Source organism: Dendrobium catenatum, unplaced genomic scaffold (genome assembly GCF_001605985.2).
Source record: "Dendrobium catenatum unplaced genomic scaffold, ASM160598v2 fragScaff_scaffold_621, whole genome shotgun sequence".
In the NCBI taxonomy this organism is placed as follows: Eukaryota; Viridiplantae; Streptophyta; class Magnoliopsida; order Asparagales; family Orchidaceae; genus Dendrobium; species Dendrobium catenatum.
Window position 1 is genome coordinate 27,553,617 of NW_021319083.1, and position 21,373 is coordinate 27,574,989.

At 33.6% G+C, this 21,373-nt stretch overlaps 1 protein-coding gene across 3 annotated transcripts in view; it reads left to right on the top strand.

The window, feature by feature from the left end:
* Positions 1-14,761, top strand: part of LOC110106515 (conserved oligomeric Golgi complex subunit 2) — a 40,670-nt gene extending 25,909 nt beyond the window's left edge. The window contains exons 10-14 of one of the 3 annotated variants that reach the window (XR_003700895.1): positions 6,053-6,175; positions 6,254-6,388; positions 14,010-14,124; positions 14,256-14,318; positions 14,423-14,761. Coding sequence is in view for 2 of the 3 variants with exons in the window: in XM_020836446.2 (XP_020692105.1) it covers positions 6,053-6,175; positions 6,254-6,388; positions 14,010-14,123 (372 nt within the window). In the remaining variant the exon portion in view is untranslated. Of the gene's footprint in view, positions 1-81; positions 155-6,052; positions 6,176-6,253; positions 6,389-14,009; positions 14,125-14,255 lie in introns of those variants that run through there. The other 2 variants (XM_020836446.2, XM_028695282.1) reach the window with 2 other exon arrangements.
* The last annotated feature ends 6,612 nt before the right edge of the window (positions 14,762-21,373 follow it).

Genomic DNA, 21,373 nt, shown 5'->3' on the forward strand with positions numbered 1-21,373 from the left:
TATATATATATATATATATATATATGCATATAATTAAATAGAATAATGATAATCATAAAAAATTATATTTGTTCATTGCAGATTTCGTACATCACGTCGTCTCACTGTCGTCTTGTCATCTCACTGTCGTTGTTACTCTTGCTTTGCACCTAAGGTATAATCCCAACTCTTGTTATTTTATAATTCACATGCATGTAAATAAGTACCTGCAATCGCTTTTCTTAGTAGGCAGAGAAATTTGTTTGCATGAAATTAAGTTCCTATGACTTGTTTTTTTAGCACGCGCGCAAATTTGCTTTCATGAAATTAAGTATTTGTGACCGTTTTTCTTAGCAGGTGGAAAAATGCTATGCTTAATAAACAAGTACTTGAAGACTTATGTTCGCCTTTATCAGTCGTGATGTCACTTGACGCATACTGTGACTGCCTTTCTTGGCAGGCAGGAAGACTTAGTACCACGATGTATCCCCCTACGCGGGGACGATGTTGGGGTGTTCCCAAAATTTAAAACAAAATGAATGAATTAGATAAAATAATAAAAAAGGGAATCTAACTCAACTCCTAAGTAAAAAAAATGCACATCTTAGGTTCTAAACACTGAAAGCAAAAATGAACGAAAATTATTGCATAATATAAAAGAACTTATAGTGAACTTGTAGGAGAATTGATTGATTGCCAACAAGCACGAGTTAGAACCTTCACCCTTTGTTTCTTAGTTACTCGTACACACCTAATTCCCCCAACAATACTACTTGCAAAATTGAAATATAAAAAATGAACAAAGCCTCCCCTCCTGTTTATAACAAAAAATTTAAATCATTTATGAGCCCCACCAACTTAGGATCCCTTTGCTAAAAGACAGGTAAGGTACATTTACGGGTCCCACCAACTTAGAATCCTTTTGCTAAAACACAAGGTATATTTGCAGATCCCACTAGCCTAGGATCCATTTGCTAAAAGACATGAATTATACATTTGCGGGCCCCTGCAGCTTGGGATCCATGTTTAAAATATGTGAATATGCCATTTTGAGACTCCTGTTTTGGATTTCTAGAGTATTCTCAAGCGAGTAAAATATGGGTATAAATACACCTAAATACGAATAATAATAATCCTAAGAAAATGGTAAAAGTGAAAATTATTTACGTTCATACGAAAATTCATTTATATTAATAATCGCTATATGAGATGTCTTTGACATATATGTGATAATCATCTCAATTAAATGCTCCATAACGAATTAAGAGCATTAATCATATTGCTTGTCATGGGCGTGCAAGTACCCTCATAACGTACATGTCAGCTGCCTAAAGTAAGGGGATTCATATTCTAGTGCATGTGTCGTACATCTCATGAACTATTGCAAGTCATGGATGTATGACTTTCTTATTCAAGTGTGTGAGATGTGCCAAATAACCAAAAAGAAATATCTCCTACACGTCTCTTGATCATATAGTGCAAATGCATTCGCTCCATACAAGTGTACCATACGAGAACACTATATAATATGTTTGTATACCTCCAATCATATGAGTGCACTGCATGGTATGTATTTATACCGTTAATCATACAAACACAATATACATATACATTAAGTAGCATGTATGTATACTGCCAATCATGCGAGCACATTAAGTAGCATGCACACATACTATTGACCATGCAAGACACTTTGTACATACGTCAATGATCATGCTATTATGCGAGTGCATCGAGATTCATGCAGGTGTGTTACACAAGCGCATTAAGAAAAATGTGCTAGTGCATTGTGCATTATGCAAATGAAGTTTATTTTACATGCATGCTTAACAACTTGCAAATGCATATGCAAATATATAAGTACACATACAAACATGTAAATGCATATGCAAGCATGCAAATATATAAGTTCTATTCCTTGTAATTCATTCAAATTTAATTTGTTGTGGTTTGAATCAAAGTCAATGTTCAGTTTGAGTTCATTTTGCTTAATGTTCAAATTAGTTCCAATCCAAGTCCTCTGTAATTGTCTAAGTTCAGGTTCGAATTCAAACTCTTTACAAGTTTAAGTTCTATTATTTAGTCATTTTTTAATTGTCCAAGTTTTTTGCGGTTCATTTAGGTTCAAATTAAGTCCAATTAAATTATCCAATCAAGTCATCTATCATAGTGAATTTCGACAGCCTCTCAACATCTCCCCTGTTTAGGAGAAATTTTGGGAGATTGAGCCATCCCACCATCTTATGAGAGTGTGTATGGTAGGTGTCGGAAGACTCCACGGCTATATATCTTTAATCTCCACCACGCTATTAGAGCGTGTATGGTTCTTTAGGTACTTGTTTGAAAAACTCGCAATCGGCTTTCCCCGCCACGCTACAAGAGCGTGTACAGGTACTTAGAAGTGTCCCCGCCACGCTATTTTATTTTTTTTAATTTTCTCCTTTTTTCCTTGTTTTTGAAATTTCTCATTTCTTATTTTTTTCTCTTTTTTTGAATGTTTCTCTTTTTTCATTTTTTTTCATTTCTATTTTTTTTTTTAATTTTATTTTACTTCCTACTCTTTTTTAGTCTTCTCTTTTTTTTGGCTTTCCTCATACACACACACACACTTATATATATATTATAATTGATAAATTTATTAAAATTTAATAACTAAAAAGAAAAAAATAGTGAAATATATACCTATATTTTGGTTTAGCTTACGGCTATACAGTAGGAGGTCAGATGCTAGCATAGGGGGCGATGGATAGGGAGATCGAGACTATGCTCGTGAGGTTCTGCTAGGGCATTGTTTGGATTCTGAAGCAGGAGTTGGGGAGATTGAGTAGAGGTTGGGTTTGCTGTGAGGAAGATAGAGTTGGATTCTATTAAGGTGGATGGCTTATTGCGGTGGGTCTTGCAGCTAGAAGGAGGAGGTCAGGGTTTGAGGTTGTGAGGTCCGACGCTTGGAGGTTGGGAAGAAGCTTGCGGTTGCTAGTGGAGTTCGGAGGTCAGAGGGCTCGGTTGAGGGAGGCTTCGGCTTGGAGTCAGCTAGAGGAAGAGAGAATGGAGGATTGCGGCACTGTAGAGAGTCGGATGAGTGCTGATCGTGAGTGGGTTGAAGGCTCTGAGGCTTTGATCGGCAGATGCAAGGTGAAGAGGCGATGGCCTGGAGGAAGAAGAGGAAGGCAGGGGTCGAACGGCTTGCGGGTGGGTATGTGGGAATAGAAGAAGAAGAGGGCTGGAGGCTTTGGAGTCGGCATTTAACGACAAGAGTGAGCACGCGTGATATAATGTTCCTTTGGCGCCATTGCAGAGAGCAGGTGCTGTAGCTGTAGCGGGTATGGGATAGATTTGCGCAGATATGGCAGAGGCAAGTATTTTAAATTTTTTTTTCTTGTTTCCTATGGATTTTGCACAAAGTGAAGTTTATTTTAAAACATAATCTTCTCTGAAGTTTGTGAAGTGTACTAATTTTAAGTGCTATAAGGATACAGATTGGTTATCTGATAGATTTAGGGTTAGTTCGCAAGTTTAATATGGAAAGATAAGGTTTAGGTGAGAAGATGGAATTGGTGGATTAGCCTAGTAACTACTTGAGTTTTGGATAAAGCATTTTATGTAGTAATTTTAGAAGGAATTGGAGTGGGCATAAGATTAGGATTTGCTAAGGTTTCACATGGTTATGCATGATTAGGTTTTAAATTTGATGGGTATATTATTAGCTTGGATGTCTTAGATCCACAGTGGATACCAATTATAGCAGAAAGCTGAATGTGAGAAACAATTCTTAGGACTTAGGTGCATGATCGCAAATGATCTTTTGGTTCTGAGAACAATTGGAGTTGTTGCAGTGTAATCAAGCCCTTGATGACCTTGGAGTAAAGTTTGAGTAAGAGGTGTAGAGATAGAGATAGACAAGCCTAGAGAGCAGAGAGTGAGAGGTCATATGAGAGGGATGGCCTTAAGAAGGGAGGATGCAAAGCATGCTTTTTTTAATCAATAATAAAAATAATTATGTCCTTTTGATTTGCATATAGGCACTGTCATCAAATTTACTAATTACTAATAAATTCATATGACAACAATAACAATGACAAAAATAACAAGCCTTTATCCCATTGTGGGGTGGGCTCAATGTATTTTTTTCTTCATTGCATCCTATTAAGAGTTAATTTCTCATTTAAATTTAATAAAAATAGTCATTCTTAACGCTTTCTAACCAAGTCTTTTTTAGATCTACCATTACCTTTTTTAATATAGACTAGAGCTAATACATCTACTCTTGGTCATTGGAAGACTGGCGTTTTAGGTAACCAAACCATCTAAGATTGTTGACCTCCATATACATTCCAATCTGGCAAGCAAGGAGAAGGATGACCGTTCGTGGATATGTCGCTTAGCATGAATGTCGAAGCGCCTCGGTTGTGCAAAAAACTAATCAAATATTGTCCACTTTCAACATAGACTGCATCAATATGTACAGGGGATCAAATTTATCAAGGAGGACCCTTACACACAAATCAGCTCGTTCAAGCAATAAAGGTGATTGTCGGCGGGCATGACGCTACACAAAACTATCTGAATGACTTCCAATAGTCAAATGGAATGTGCTGATGTGATAAGAACATTGAATTTATCTAAGCGGAGATCTCTCGTAAACGAATCAAGCAAAAGCAATCAAAATTAACAGTCTACATGGTTTGGCTAGATGGTTTCACAAAACCCGTAGCTTGACCAGACGACTTTACGTGGCATTATTATGATTGGTGCTCTAATCAATGGTTTGATCAGACGACTCTACAAAGAACTCGTGACTTAGTCAGGAAGGCTCCATGTGGTTCACAATTATGATCCGGCCCCTTTGACTAAATGGTTTGGTCAAAAGACTCCACTATCTTACGATCATGGCTAAAAGCCCGTATGTTCCCCAATGACTAGTTATCATTGAGTAATGAATTATGTGGTATAATCGATAGGACACAAAGCCCTCTTTTAGCTAGGTTGACTTGAATTCGTCCCTTATACAAACATTCACCTCAAGTCTATAGGTAACCTTGTATGAAGCAACTTATGACTGCCAAAAAGGATCCTTCGGTTAGGTTGGGTCGAATACCTCCTCTGACTAAGTGAACCATGAGATCTTGATTGGTTCTATCATCATTCCCCCACCATCCACTTTAAGTGTGAGGTGGTGAATTTTTTTTAACTTTAAATATTAAATTTAACATCTAAATATGCTGAATATTAAGTATCTGATTAACGACTACTCTTAGTCGAAAGTGCTCTCTCGTTATCGAGAGGGGTAATTAACTATAGGGGTTTGCGCCTATTGGAAGCTAGAACTCAGATCTTAAAGTCCTCACTAAAAGGGTGAAATCTCTTGTTAGCGTCTTATCTCTTTCTAATATGCCTTCTGAAAATTTTCCCTGGAACATAATTCATTAAAACTATCCTTGAATATAACTCGGAGAGGCCAGGGCCCAAAAAGCTCGAATTTTTGGAGCCCACAAAGGTTACTCTCTCTTAACTTATCTGCCACTACAACAACTCCAATCTTTCATATATATAATTTTTTTTCGCATTTTGTCTCTATGTTTAAAAGCCACTCATCCACTTGAGCATCCTTATCTTTGCAACACTTAACTTGATTTTATGCCTATTTTTTAATGGCCAACATTCTATGCTATAAAAAATTGCAGGTCTCACCACTATCTCATAAATTTTTTTCCATAATTTTAGGGATACCTTTGTATCACACAACAACTCCAATGCATTTTTCCACTTTAGTCATCTCATTTGAATTCTACTAATAATATCCCCATCTACTTCACCATCGCTTTGAACGATAGACCCGAGATATCTAAAACATGCACTTTTTTTCAATGCAATGGCGCATAAATATAACCTAAAATGAAACATGAATAAAATGATAATTATCATGAATGCCAATGACTTAATGATTATGTTGATGATGATAGTTATGATTGTGATGGTCAAGATGAGCCTACTTCACGGTGGTTTGTGTATGTTATTCTTTGATATCAAATGTGGATCCCTTTTCAATTCTTTGACTCTTTTTTTGGTTATCCAGGTTTTTCTTGATGGTGATAGTGTTGTATATTTAAATAAGGAACTGTTAAATGAGCTGCTCTACAGTACTGCAGATCGGATTACAGGCCGATATTATGAAATGGCAGCAGATGTTGTCAATTTGGTGAGCTAGCAGGGCTATGATCCCATAAATATCTAAGAAATATCATCTTATCTGCATATACTGAAATATTTGTGACAGGCGAGGAAGACAGAGTCTTCACTACTGAGATTACGCCAAGGTGCGCAAAGGCGAGTGGGAGCGAGTTCGGATGCCTTGGACAACAACATATCAAACACAGAGAAAATCTGCATGCAGTTGTTTCTAGATATTCAGGTATTGATAGTGTTTGTTGATTTTGGCCTTTACTATGGTACTTAATTTATACTGAGTTCCCAACTATAAGCTTGAGAAAACAATAAATCTATAATCTTGGTCTACATTTCTTAAGCCCTTTTATAGTTATTTTACTCGGTGGCAATTCATGCACATAGTGCGATCTTTCATATTTGGTGCTGGAAATTTAAATCTCTGATCAGGGGAAGCATCATTGTACATCCAGGGTTCAGTTTTTCCTGTTGGCCTTAATTCTCGAATTTTATTGTTGTTGTAGTTGAAAATCATTTTTGGCTCCTTAAGAGATGCAATTTGATCATCTTTACCTTCTTGCTTATGGAACCAATGGGCATGCCTGCTTTTTCTTAATGCCATATGTTCTCAAAGTCAAACCTGTAATTATTCAAGCTCAAGATAACCAGCAAACTTATTGACAGCTTCTAAAAAAACTTTGAGTTTATTACTGGTTAGTTTGTTGCATGGTTTAAAATTGCGCAATTAGAGGCACGCCTCAAGGCGCGCCTTTGCGCAATTTCACCAAAAAACGCCTCGAGGCTTACGCAATTCTGGACCTGGATGAGGCGCTTTATTACTGCTACGCAGTGTTACTAATGTAATGAGAAACACTGGATGAAGATCACAATATTAAGTAATGGATCGAATTATCAAATAGAGAATTGTAGGTTGCATGTAAACCTGCGTTTTTAGTTTCTCTCTGTAATTTATGCGTTCCGCAAGAGCTGAAAAATATATCTCCTTCAGTGGAATTCCCTGAGATAGACATATAGTTGAGATTAGTCATTTATTTGAGTTATATATTTTAATATTACTGCGAATTTATTTAAAAAATGAGTAGATTAGATCTTTACTCGTGAAAGTTTCAAGCCATTATTTTATTGTCCAACATTCCAGCAGTTTACTGTTTATAAGAAATACTCATTGATAATTATTTTTTTTTTCACTAAATCCTTGTTTCGAAAATAAATAGCCTACATGCCTATTTTTTTTCTTGTATAGACATTTAGATCCCCATTATTTTCTTGGATATCAGTTGTTTAATGAATGCTTAATTTCTCTTAACTAGACCTGAGGCAACTTTCTGATGACCTTTACACGGTCTATTTATGATTTTTTTAGTTTTGTTAGTGTACTGAATGTATTAATGGACTTAATTGATATTATAATTCATAGGAAAATAAATATTTTATGCATTTAGGAAATTAAATAGGTTGGAGAGAAGGCTAAAAAGATTGATGGTTTAGAATTTAAATTTTGGTATTCTGGTAGAAGTCGTACTAGAAATGGTGTATGTGTAATAAGAGTTTGAAGTATAATGTATAAAAATTGATAGAATTGGAGACAAAATTATAAGTTTGAAAATTATTGTTGATGCTATGCTCCTCAAGTAAATTTGAATATGTGTTTAAAATTAAAATTTTGAAATGACTAAGAAGAATTAATTCAGAAAGAGTTTTTATTGCAAGAGATTTAAATTGACATGTTTGTAGAGAGGTTGAGGATTTTAAAAGCATTCATTATGGCTATGGGTTTGGAGCGACTAATGAAGGTGGTAAGGTTATAAGACTATGGGTGCGTTTGGGACACCGTCTCCACTGCTTCACAGTTTGAGAAGCGCGCCTCCTTCTGTTTGGGATGATGCGTTTCGTCGGCGGTAGAGAAATTTTCATGTCTGTAGCCTGCTTTTCGCGACCCAAAATATCTGGCGCGGTTCGCTGCTTTCCGTGGTTATGAAATGCTAAAATGTCGAAATTATCCTTCATCTTTTCAAGATATTCCGCCACCTCGGCTTCGAACTCCTCCCCCTCCCGCCTCTCCTTTCATTTGCGAATCGATCTCGCTCATGATCTTATGCATTGCCACCAGATCACCACGCTTATCGCCAGATGCAGCTTTGTATCGTTGTGCTGCCCCATTTGCCACACGTACTTCTTGTTTCCCCTCTTCCCTAAGTTAGACAGAACCAACGCCGGCGTTATCTCCACCGTCGGCGACGACAACGACGATGATGCGTTAGTTCTCGGACTTTGAATGATCTACTTTACGTAGGAGATTCCTCTATCCTGCTTCTTTGTAGAGATTAATCACCCAAATCCGCTCAAAATTGAGAGGATCAAAATTTAGAAATTCATCTGAGAGTGGAGATTCCTAGGTGAAGTTCTCTCGCGTGTGAAAATGTGAAGTGAGGAAGGGAAAGAAGACTAGAAGGAGAGAGACGCGGGCGAGAGCTAAAGTGAGGAGAGACGTCCTACCCTTCATCTTGAGCAGTTAGGCCTTCTATATATCGGCTGAGCTTCTCACATATACGTCTGCAATTTGTTGAATACAATACCTCTCAAGAGTTCTTCAGTTGCCTGCAGCTCTCAATAGTACTTCTCGTAATTCGTTTTTTCCTTGCCTTTAATTTAAATGATAAAAAAATGTCCTTTATAAATAGTAATTATCATACATATCTATCATATATTTTCTTAGTTTATTTTAAAATATGATATTACATTGTTTTAAAAAATTAAGAATTCATTTAAATTTAAAATTCATAAAATATTTAGTTTTTAAAAAAATTAAGAGTTCATTTATATTTAATATTCATGCCAATATATGGAAGGATATCAAGGTAATTTGTTGTTATATAACAGCAGCACAGCAGCTCGATAGTTATACTATCCAAACAAAATTTATTAATTTATGTACAACAACTTTATAAAGTAACTTTCTGAACAACAACTTCACAACCTGCTTTACCGATAGCTGCAGCCGTCCCAAACGAAACCTATATTAGATTTTGCTCTAGCTTATGATTTTATAATTACTAATATCTTATTTAAGAAAATAAATGAGCATCTCATCACTTATAAGAATGGATTTAGTAAAACTCTGATTGATTATTTTCTTATAAGAAAAATATAACATTTAGATTTCAAAGATGGTAAAATTATTTCGAGTGAAAATTTATATATCCAACATTGTTTATTAGTTTTGAACTTTAAGATAAGGGGCATAATATGACAAATATAGTAAAACATTGTTCTAAGATCAGATGGGGGCATTTAAAAAACACTAACAAAAATATTTTTAAGAGTAAAATTCGAGATTTTAAGATTTTGTCTGTGCATGCGGAAGCGAATGTTATATGAGAAAAAATAATTTGTAATATTAAGAGTATTATAAAAGTTGTGCTTGGAGTTTCAAAAGAAAAATCTCATAATAATAAAAATAGTTAGTGGTGAAATCAAAATGTGCAAGAAAATATCAAAAATAAAACGTTTTGTTATAATAATTAGTTTAGATGTAAAAGTTCTGAAAATTTAGATAAATATAAAGAGGCTCTTAAGATGTTTAAGAAAGCAGTATGCAGTGCAAAAATTTTAACTTTTAATGATTTATATAATAGATTATATTATAAAGAGAGCGAAAGGTATATGTATAAGTTAACCAAACAAAGATATAGGAATAGTAAGGATTTAGTTCAAGTGAAGTGCATTAAGGATGAAGATCAAAAATTATTTTTTTTTAGAAAAGGATATTCAACAAAGATGGATGAGATATTTTGCTAAGCTTTTCAATGAATATTGTGAGAATACACTTAATTTTAATGACCTTAGCACTTAGAATGAAAATAAAGATTTTTTTTTTGTTATCGGCGTATTAGTAAAACTAAAGTTAGAGAGGCTTTGAAGAAAAAGAAGTGTGGAAAAACTATTGAACATGATGATATTCCAATAGAGGTGTAGAAATGCTTTGGAAATGAATAAATTTCTTGGCTTATTAAACTTTTTAATATTATTTTGAAGATTAAGAAGATGTCAGATGAGTAGAGAGTGTCTGCATTGATTCTTATTTTTAAGAATAAAGGTGATGCACAAGATTGTGCGAATTATAGAGGAATTAAATTGATGTGACATACTTTAAAATATTGGGATAAGTTAATGTGTCATACTTTAAAAATATGGGAGCGAGTTATTGAGCGTAGGTTGCGGTGTGATACTAATGTTTTTCAAAATCAATTTAGATTCATGCCGGGTAGGTCTACTATGGAAGCTATACATTTATTGAGAGGTTTGATGGAGAAAATATAGAGAGAATATGATGAGGACATCGTCAGCATTTTCGACACGAGTACCATCAGGAGACGCCGGAGATCGACGACCACGATCATGAGTTTTATTTTGAGTCATTTTATAGTAGTTTATTTTATTTTCAGTTTTTTTTGCTTTTGCCCTTATGGGTATTTGGTCGCTATTGTAGCCCAAGGGGCATTTTAGTCTTTTGTTTTCTTTGTCATTTGGAGGCCTATATATGGCCCTTTTCTTATATAATAGTTAGTTTTTTATGAATGAAAATTTACCACTTATGTTCTCTTTGTGAGTGCAAACCTCCACGATCTCTTAGTGAGTTCGTAGGAGAAGATAGATCTCTTTGTGAGTTCTAGGTTTTCTTGTTCTAATAGTTTTTCCTTTCTTTCTCTTGAGCGATTCGTCGTCACGGAGATTCGGTTGAAGCACTTGTGGAAAATTGGATTATTGCTCCTTGGATCCCTCTAAATTCTCCCTAAGATTTTTTTTCCTCCCTTGCTCGCTACCGCGGGCCCTCCTGGACAGCCCAGGCTGTCGGCCTGCATCCCCTCAACTCGCCGGGCTGCATAGCCCAAACCATCGGCCGGCAACTCCCTTCCCGCCGGCCAGCCAGCCGCCCGCAGCTCCCCTTGCCGCCGGCCACCTTGAGCCCTTGCTGCCAGCCCTCCTTGCAATTTGAATTTCCCTCACTTAATGACCTTCCTAATTGAGTCCCTTAAATTAGGGAATTAATTAAGAGGAGTTACAATTGTTTGAAATTCAAATTCCCTCCCAATTTTCTTTAAATTAGGGAGTTACATGATATAATTAAAATCTGAACTTTAAATTTCAGATTTTAATCAATTAATTGTGGTCCCCATCTATTTAATTCCAAACCTCTATCTCTCTCCCATATGGCCGGCCACCTTCCCCTATTGTTTCTCTCTCTACTTGCCACCTCATCACTACTTAAACACCTCTTTAATACCCCTCTCCCTCAGGTTTAATTTCAGTTTTCCATGATTTTAATTTCAAATTTCAAAATCTGAAATTTGAAATCAATTCCTCCCCCTTAATGGCCCCCCTCTCTCTCCTAATCACCTTAATAGCTCCACAAATTCAGCCCAAATCTTCTCCCCATTGCCGCCGCCTCTCTCCCTCCTTGGATTAATTTGAAATTCAAATTAAATCCCTCTCCTAAACCACTAAAATTTGAATTTTATTTCAGGTTTCCTGCATTTGCCTCTTAGCCCCCACCATAGCCGTCAAGGAAGTTTCGATAAGACGTTGGATGCTCACTAGTCATCCCATGGACTACCCGCCACCGGCTACCGATCCAACGGACTACGCTTTTGTGCGCCATTTGTCTCCTAGTGGCATCGCTCGGTTGTTCTCAATCTTCCTCCATTAAAAGTGCCACCAATAAGAGAGTGAGTGAGAGACCCAAGGTGAAAAGTTCTATTTGTTAATTGTGGATTATTGTTTCTCTCCATAGCATTACTCTCTAATTCTATGTTATCAATTTGATATTGTCCCGTTAATCTAGTTATAACCGCATGCCTTATTAATTTCAACTTGATAATTCTGAAAATCTAACTTGGGTAAGCATTAATTCTATAACTAGCAAAGCTTTAAAATCTTATATATAAATCCCCAAGCAGTTCTTGTTTCCATGCATCACGTTTCACATCAGAATAAGGAGGATCTACATATGATATTTATTGATTTAGAGAATGCATATGATAAAGTTCCAAGAGAAGTGTTATGGAGAGTTCTTGAAAAGAAAGGAATTAATGACGATTATATTCAAATCATTAAAGATATGTATGCAGGAGCTATTACTTGTGTTCAAACACAAGGTGGTTTCACCAAGTATTTCCCTATTTCGGTTGGATTACATCAAGGATCAGTCTTAAGCCCCTATCTTTTTGCTTTAGTCATGGATGTTCTCACTAGACATTTGCAAGAGGATGTACCTTGTTGTATGCTTTTTGCTGATGATATTCTTCTTGTTGATAATACTAGATAGGGAGTTGAAGGTAAACTTGAATTATGGAGGTCAACCTTAGAGTCTAAAGGTTTTTACTTTAGTAGATCTAAAACTGAATATATGGAGTGTAATTTTAGTAGTAAAACTGACGCCTTCTGATGACGTAGTTAGTAAAGTTGAGATATTAGATTTGACTTATGTTAAGAAACGTAGAGATAGACCTAAAAAGGCTTGGTTAGAAAATATTAGAAATGATCTTTCTTTATTATATTTAAATGAGAATTTGACTTTTAACAGGATATAATGGAGAAAAAATATTCATGTAGTTGACCCCACGTAGTGAGACAAAAGCTTGATGTTGTTGTTGCACTTTAAAACTTTGTGAGAGAGTTATGGAGCATGGTTTATGATGTGGTATTTATGTTTCTCAAAATCAATTTGGATTCACGCCGGGTAGGTCTACTATGGAAGCTATGCATGTATTGAGAGGTTTGATGGAGAATTTTAGAGAGAATAAGGAGGATCTACATATGATATTTATTGATTTAGAGAAAGCGTATGATAAAGTTTCAAGAGAAGTGCTATGGAGAGTTCTAGAAAAGAAAGGGGTTAATAATGCTTATATTGAAGTCATTAGGGATGTGTATGCAGGAGCTGTTACTTGTTCAAACGCAAGATAGTTTGACCAAATATTTTCCTATTTCAGTTGGATTACATCAAGGATCAGCCTTAAGCCATTATATTTTTTTGCTTTAGTCATGAATTTTCTTACTAGATATCTGCAAGATGATGTACCCTAGTGTATGTTTTTTTGTTGATAATATTCTTCTTATTGATAAGACTAGAGAGGGAGTTGAAGTTAAACTTGAATTATGGAGGTCAACTTAGAGTCTAAAGTTTTTTGTTTGAGTAGATCTAAAACCAAATACATTGATTGTAATTTTAGTAGTAATAGATCTAGTGGGGGGTTTTGTGACTTTGAGCGGTCAAGTCATTAATAAGTGTACTCGTTTTAAATATCTTGGATGTATTGTTCAGAGTGATGGTGAAATAGATACGGATATTATTAGTAGAATTCAAGTTGGATGGTTGAAGTGGAGGAATATTTCGGGTTTGTTGTGTGATAGAAAAGCACCACTCAAACTTAATGGAAATTTTTATAAGATGGTGGAGATATCTGCGCAAATGTTGGCCATTAAAAGTGAAACATAATATTAAGTTAAGTGTTGCTGAGATGAGTATGCTCAGGTGGATGAGTGGATTTACTCTTCTATTAAGAACGTGTTAAAAAATATTAGAAATGACCTTAATTCTTTATTAGATTTAAATGAGAATTTGACTCTTAACATGACACAAAGGAGAAAAATGATTCATTTAGCCGACCCCACGTAGTAGTATAAAAGCTTGTTATTGTTGTTGTTGTTAGTGTACAGAAATTTACTGAGTTCTTATTGGAATAAAATTATTGTATTTATTTTTAATGTTTTCTTACATGCTCTTCTAGACTATGAAATAATCTGCTGAAAATGCAATTTTTCCTAATGCCCATGGTATTCATTAGGAGTATGGTCGCAATCTTGCTTCACTCGGCGTCAAAGCAGCTGATATCCCAACCTACAGGTCAATCTGGCAGCTTGTTGCCCCAGAAGATAAACAATCACAGATTGTTATTTGATGTAACCCTCATCAAACACGCACATACCATCTTTCATTACTTCAATTTTACCTCGTTTTCAGTACACTTTTGTGCTCTCATTAACCAATCATTCATAAATTTTCTTTCTTGTCTTTCACCCTATTGTTGCAGGAACCTTGAAGGATCCATATCACTCTTCTCTCTGTTCTTCATAAATCCAATTATCTCTTCAAGGTGTCTATTATTTCTTATAAGCAGAAGGCCAAATACTAATAAAAGCTGACACTATAGTAAAGGTACCTACTTTTTATTTTTATTCGTTTGTTCTTAATATGTAGTGTGTGGCTGGAAAGGAAAGTCTCAGGATGTCTCTAGCCTTGCTGTAGTGGTTTTTCTATACCACCATAAATGATCTATTTTTTTCCAATCTTTATCAGCATCAACATTTGCTATTGAGTTTGCTAAATTCAATGAGTCTGTTCTTCTGCAAGGCTGCATTGCACTGTAATTATTGGATGATTGTTTGTTTTTTTTTTTTTTTTTTTTTCAAATCAAAATGTCAACGATTCATTTGAAATGATTTAAATCTTTGTTGGGCTGTTTTTTGTATGTAAGAAATGTGAAACTGAGTGAGAAACAAGATAAAAGTTTCAGACAAGTTGCAGATGCTTATTCAACCTTGGAGTTTTTTTGTTTTGTTTTAGGCTTCGTTTGAGATAGCTTTCTTACTGCTTTGTTTTGCAGATTGTAATCACAATTTTTGCCTGGTCACTATTTTTTTACTGTTTTTGATAAATGTTTTTATTAGAAAATTGCTTTTTACAATAGTTTTGAAAAGCTGTTTTTTTTTTCATAGTAGCTTTTCAATCACTTTTATAAAAAGTTGTAGCCGTCTTAAACAGGCCCTTAGTTTCTTCAACGTAATATCCCTTGCATTTAGTGGTTGTTAATTTGTGCACAATTATCCTTGCATTTGCAAGTTTCTATATGGCTCAAAACAGTCTTCCGTGATCTCTCTAAGGGTCTGTTTGGGATGATTAGTGCGTTTTATAAAGTTAGTTGTGAAGATATTGTGAAGAAAATAACTTAGTTATTCTGATTGTAAAAAATGGTTTTAATATCCGAGCGGTTTCTCAAATTCTTTGAAACTATTAAAAAATAGTTTTAACATCTGAGTGGTTTAAAATATAGTTTCTAATTTCTAAAGTTTTCTACTAAACATAAAAATTTTCAGATTTATCTCTATTAGATATACATCATTTTGTAAGAAGTTATGTTCAACTTGATATAAAAAAGTAATAATAATAAAATCCTTAAATAAGTAACAAAATAATTATTAAACAAATATTTTATGAAGCTAATCGTTAATTGTAAGCAAATATGCTTAAAAAAAAGAAAAATTCTGTTCAAATTTGTTCGCTTTTACATTTGAATATTTCCTAATGCTGTCTTCTTCACAATTTAGACCAATTCCTCATTCTCCTCGTTGAAATTGTGTGCACATTCTAAAGTTTATCTAAAAGTAAAGTATATTTCTATCAAAATTGTAATGTATTTATTATTATTCTGTTTTTTTTTTTTTTTTGGAAAAATTTGAGGTAATTATGCCCAATTTTATATCAAATGAAAGGTTACAATAAGATTACAATAGTTTTGTAAGAACAATAAAGAAAAAAAACTCACAAAGCTAAATGGGAACAAAGATTGTAAAGCAACTTTCAATCGTGCCGCAAAACACAACAGGATAGAACAACACAGACAAAATGAAACAATCCAGTAGGGGTGTCAATATTTGACACGACACGACAACCCGACCAGAAAAATCCGAGTTGGATCCGACCCGTTTGATAAACGGGTCGGGTCTAGGTTCGCAGATTCAACCCGTTTGATAAAACGGGTCGGGTCGGGTTGACCCGGTGGGTTGCCGGGTTAACCCAAAAACCCGTTTATTTTTAAAAAATTTGAATTTCCCGCTGCCCCCGCCCGCTGCCCGCCTGCCCCGTGCTGCCCCTTGTGCCGCGCGTGTCGAACTCGCGTTCCACCGCTGCCGCGCTTTCGCTGAACCCGCGTGCCGTCGCCGAACCCATGCGCGTTCGAGTTGACCCGTTTATATAGGGGTCGGGTTGGGTTCGACCTGAACCCAGCGGGTTGACCCGAATTGACACCCCTACAATCCAGCAATGTATTAGTTAACTTCGTGACTATTATGCACTTAAGTTTTGTTTGTGATAATTTTATTATTGTTTTATATAGCTATTTTTTAGTATAAAAATTTAATAGAAATATCAAAGTAGTGACTAAAAGCTATCCCACATAAAATATTGACATTATTCATCACTTCGTGATGTTCCTAAAAGTATTTATTAACTTATGAAGTGAGTTATATAAATAACTTAGTGGATAAATAACAATTTTAAATTATAATAACTTAAACGGAAAAGAAAACAATATGCAAGGAAATCAATTTTGAATTTTATAAAATAATATAAAATTTGATTTTATGTATTAATAGTAATTATGATCATACATATTATATTTTCACTGTAAAATTTTATCATAAATGTCAACTTCACCTCATATGTGTTGACTTGTACAGAAGGTTCAAAAGTCAAACTTTACCATTTATTGGCTTGATCATGGAATATTTATGAGGTTTTTACATCCCTTAGTTATATTAAAAGTGACAGTTCATGAACTTGTAAAATTCATTTCATTGAGATACTCATTTTAATTATAACTACGTACATAAGATTCATAATCATTTGGTTCTTAAAATAATATCAAAATTTTAAATATAGTGATTGATTTCGGCTATATTGGCCTCGGATCAAAAGATTTTGGTGTCTTTAAGTTCGTTTGATTGAAACATTTGTTTTGACTAAATATTTTTGAAATCAAAAGTTTGGAGGTTTGTGTTTGTTTAGATGAATTGTCTATTGATTTATCATTTGTCATTATTTTTAGACATCAAAATCTATGTCATTCAAAAATAAAGTGAGTTTTTAATAATTTGTGACCATTCTCTAAACATTAATATAGATCTCCTCTCGGGATCATAAGCTAAATAAAGTTTCTCTGATCATAATCTAAGCTTTTTTTTTTTAATTTACATTTAATTAGAGAAAAAATATTAAATAAAAAATTTAATGGCTTAAAAAATTTCAATGGAGATTGATGTAACGATTGTTTCTCAGTATGATGGTATGGTGATGACAACAACGAGGTTCTCCCCAAAAATATCAACAATTTATTTGATTTCTTCTTGTTTTTTATTTTGAGCAATTTTAATACTTATTTTTGCTTTTTATCTTCTTTTTTAGTTTTTTATTTTTTTATTTTTTGTTGGATGCTCTGGTGTGTATTTTTGTACCAAAAATTTGTATCACAAAATTCTACTTTTTTTTTTTAAGTTTTTGGAGATTTTTTTCTCTATTTTTTGAATGTTCTATTGTCAAATTTGTAGAGTTTTTGCCTTTATCAGAAAAAATCTAAAATCTGCAATTTTTTTATAGGTGTAGATAAAATCAACATCCATCTTCATGTATTTTCTCAAGTCAAATTGCTATTATTTATTAGGGCAAAAAATTTAAAAAATATGACTATAAAACATCTCAATTGTTGATTGCAAACATCACAAATTTCTTGCAATTTATCTATTTGTCAAAATTGGCTAAAAGCTTTTATAGATACTCAACTTGATGTTTATATCTTTCATAAAAAAATTATAATAAAATAATTTTTCCTTGTAAAATCTTGAGTTATTTTTAGTTTATCAAGGCATTAAATGACTGATTTTTTTTTTTTTGACATTCTTGATGTTGGAAAGTGAATTTACTAGCATATGCCTCTCTATAATATTCTAAGTCTTATTATGTACTCAGGTCTTCTTTATTGTTAATTTTTTCTCCTTTTTAATATAGATTTATATATATTTTAAGTACCATCAAAGATGAGAACTTGGTTCTTAGAGTTTCTAAGGATAAAGAGTGAAGGGCTTGAGCAATTAGTGTCTTAGATAAGATTTTTGTATGTTGCCTCTTAAATAGGATTTGTTTGATGTAAAGGATTGTCAAATGGAATGAATATCAAAAGGTTATCATCCAATCAAGCATCTAGTGACTCTTCCCTAGATATAACAAAAGGTGAAGTACTCAACATGATTAATAGATGGAGTAAATTTGAATTAACACTCCTTATTTGTTCAACCATTGAGCATATGTTTTTCCACATATTAAAATACTTGCTTAATTGATGCTTATAATTAAATTATTGATATATCAATCATCTATTAGAATAACCAAGATTTTTTAGAAATCGTCGTTATGGGAGGATAAATGCCTTGCCCTAGAATCTAATTGAAAATAATTATTTCTTTTAACTTTTAATAATAGCAATTAGAGCTATCTAATTTCTTTTAATAATAAAATATAAATGGAAACAAATCTACTGATAAAAATATCAATATACATATGTATTCAATATTCTAAAAGTTATATACAATAGTTAGAAGTCATACAATATAACAATATAGTGTAGTATTATTCATAAATCGTATAGGAGTGTAAACATGATATTCAGTTATATTAGTAACAATGTCAATCATTAGCTTATATCACTTTTCATAATAATCACGTGCTCAATAATAATAAATTAATATAAAAATAATAGATCAATAGTAACATTATAATAAATCATTTATAGTATACCAGTAGCAATGAAATAATACATAAAATCATATCCAAGCAATTATACTAAACAAGTAGCATGTTTTGGCTCTCATAGTATTTTTCTTGTAAACATGAAATCAGTAATTGTTGGCTCAATAACAAAGTTGTCACTCTTGCCCATCAGCATAATAATTAACTCCTTACAACTCTCAATTAATAAATAACATGAATCAGTAAGGAATAACACCAAATCACAATATTTAAATTAAAGTCCGTCAGTCCACAATCCTGTATGTATATAAATCAATCTCTAGCCAACATCACTAAATCACCACCATTTACTTATCTTCACACATAGTATTATTACAATATTATAAATTAATAACAAATAATTATTACCTAATCACTAGCCCATATTCATTCACAATGCTTGCATTAATAATATAATTCGATAAAAAAAAATCAAAATCACTATTATGTGCAATTCATATAAAATGCAATAACTATAATTTTGACCAGTAAAATTATAAAACCAACTAGTACAAATATCCAGAATAATCAGTACTATAATATACAAAAAGTTACGCATTAGAATTTCACTAAATATAGAGAAAATAGAATAAAATCAATTTAAGGCATACCAAATGGTTGAAAGTAAAATCTTTGAAAATAGTAATAGGTTAGAAGTCACATATAATGATTAGAGCTATTTTTATAAAAGAGATGACATGAATTAGGGGCCAAAAAACTTAGTTTCTCTTTCATCTCTCCTATGTCAATTCTCCTCCTTTTCTTTCCTACCACGACAAATCGTCAAGTGAGTAAGAGAGTCAGTTAAGTGGATAAAAAATATATAAAAACTCATTTCAGTGCATGGCATTGTAGTGCCCAAGTAACCAAGCGGCGTTGTGTTGCATGCAATTGTAAAGTTACTTTAGAATAGAGAGTTATGGTGCTAAGGTGCCACCCCTCATTTCCATTCTGGAGCATCTTAATCTGAAGTTTCCTCTTTCTTGAAAAAATCCCCTTTTTGGCGCTTCTTAGTGTTGATGCACTTGAAAGCACAACACCGCAACACTCAATGCGGTTTTTTTTAAATATAAAATATCATATTATTAAAAATTAGGGTTGTTATAATCTACCAACCTTAAAAAAAATATCATCATTGATAATTTCACCAAGGATTCGGGCAATAAAACTAATACAAAATAAATTTGTTCAAAATAAATCAGTACTAAGAAATTCAAATTAGATACTTATCAACTAACAAATTTTTTTGGAAAATCCAAATCAAACCAAAAATCAATTTCTATCATACAGTCATGCATTTCATTCAACAAGACATCATTAGGTATAAAATGCAATGCTATGCTAAGCAATTATTCAAAATAGATTTTTTTACTATATGAACTCTTAGGTTGTTATCAATCCTCGTGATATAATAAGTTATATACTTGTGGCATCACTAGAATAGGTGATGTTGGTGCTAGTGCAACAAACTCCCTATGATTGCCACTAGTATCTTTGTCATCAGCTTTGTTCATTAGTCTTACACTTTAAGCTCTTTATCCTACACTCCTTATTCCTTCAGTCTACTTGGATTGTCCAGCTCAAAAATTAGTTCTTTCACTAGGTCCCCTATGTGGATAATCTACTACCTTATGCCCTTACTATCCACATAAAAAATAGCATCCCGTCATAAGATAAGACTAACTTGAATGTCTCCTTCCACAATGGATGAAATCACTATAGTTGTTGGTAGGTGTTATCGAATCACCAAATTTTCTCCACTAAACACCGACACTTTTCCTATCCCTGCTTGATTTATCTCCGGTCCTTTTTTCTCTAACATCATCATACCTGGATACAAGTACTGCCAAATTAATCTAGCCATTTCCATAAACTCAAAAAACTCCTGAATCCGTAGATGTACTAATAAATGTCTCAATTCCTTGTTCAATCCTTACATAAATCTATAACATTTTTCTTTAAAAGTGGGGATCAAATAAAGTGCACACCTATCCAATGCATTAAAATAAGATTCATACTGCATCACTATCTTACATCCTCATTCAAATCTTATGAAAGTTTCTTGTATCTATCATCGAGCTAAAGGAAGTAAAAATTATATCCTAACATTACAATGAAGTCTTCCTAAGCAACGTCAGCATTTATTTTTCCTTAAAATTTCTCTTATTGTTGTCTTACTCATCATCTCTACAATTTGTCTTCAAATAGAAAATTTGGAGCTCCAGTGCTCAAATTCCCGAGACTCAGGTGCAATGACGCAGATTTCTGATGCTACTGTGCTACGATGGTAAGAATTTTTTCTTATGTCCTTGAGAAAAGAAAGTGGTATTTTTGAATACTTAGCATTCCTAATATATAAGGGTTATGTTTTGGATTAGGACATCCATCATGAAAATTTGGAGCTCCAGTGCTCAAATTCCCGAGACTCAGGTGCAATGACGCAGATTTCTGATGCTACTGTGCTACGATGGTAAGAATTTTTTCTTATGTCCTTGAGAAAAGAAAGTGGTATTTTTGAATACTTAGCATTCCTAATATATAAGGGTTATGTTTTGGATTAGGACATCCATTATTGGGAGAGTTGATATATAT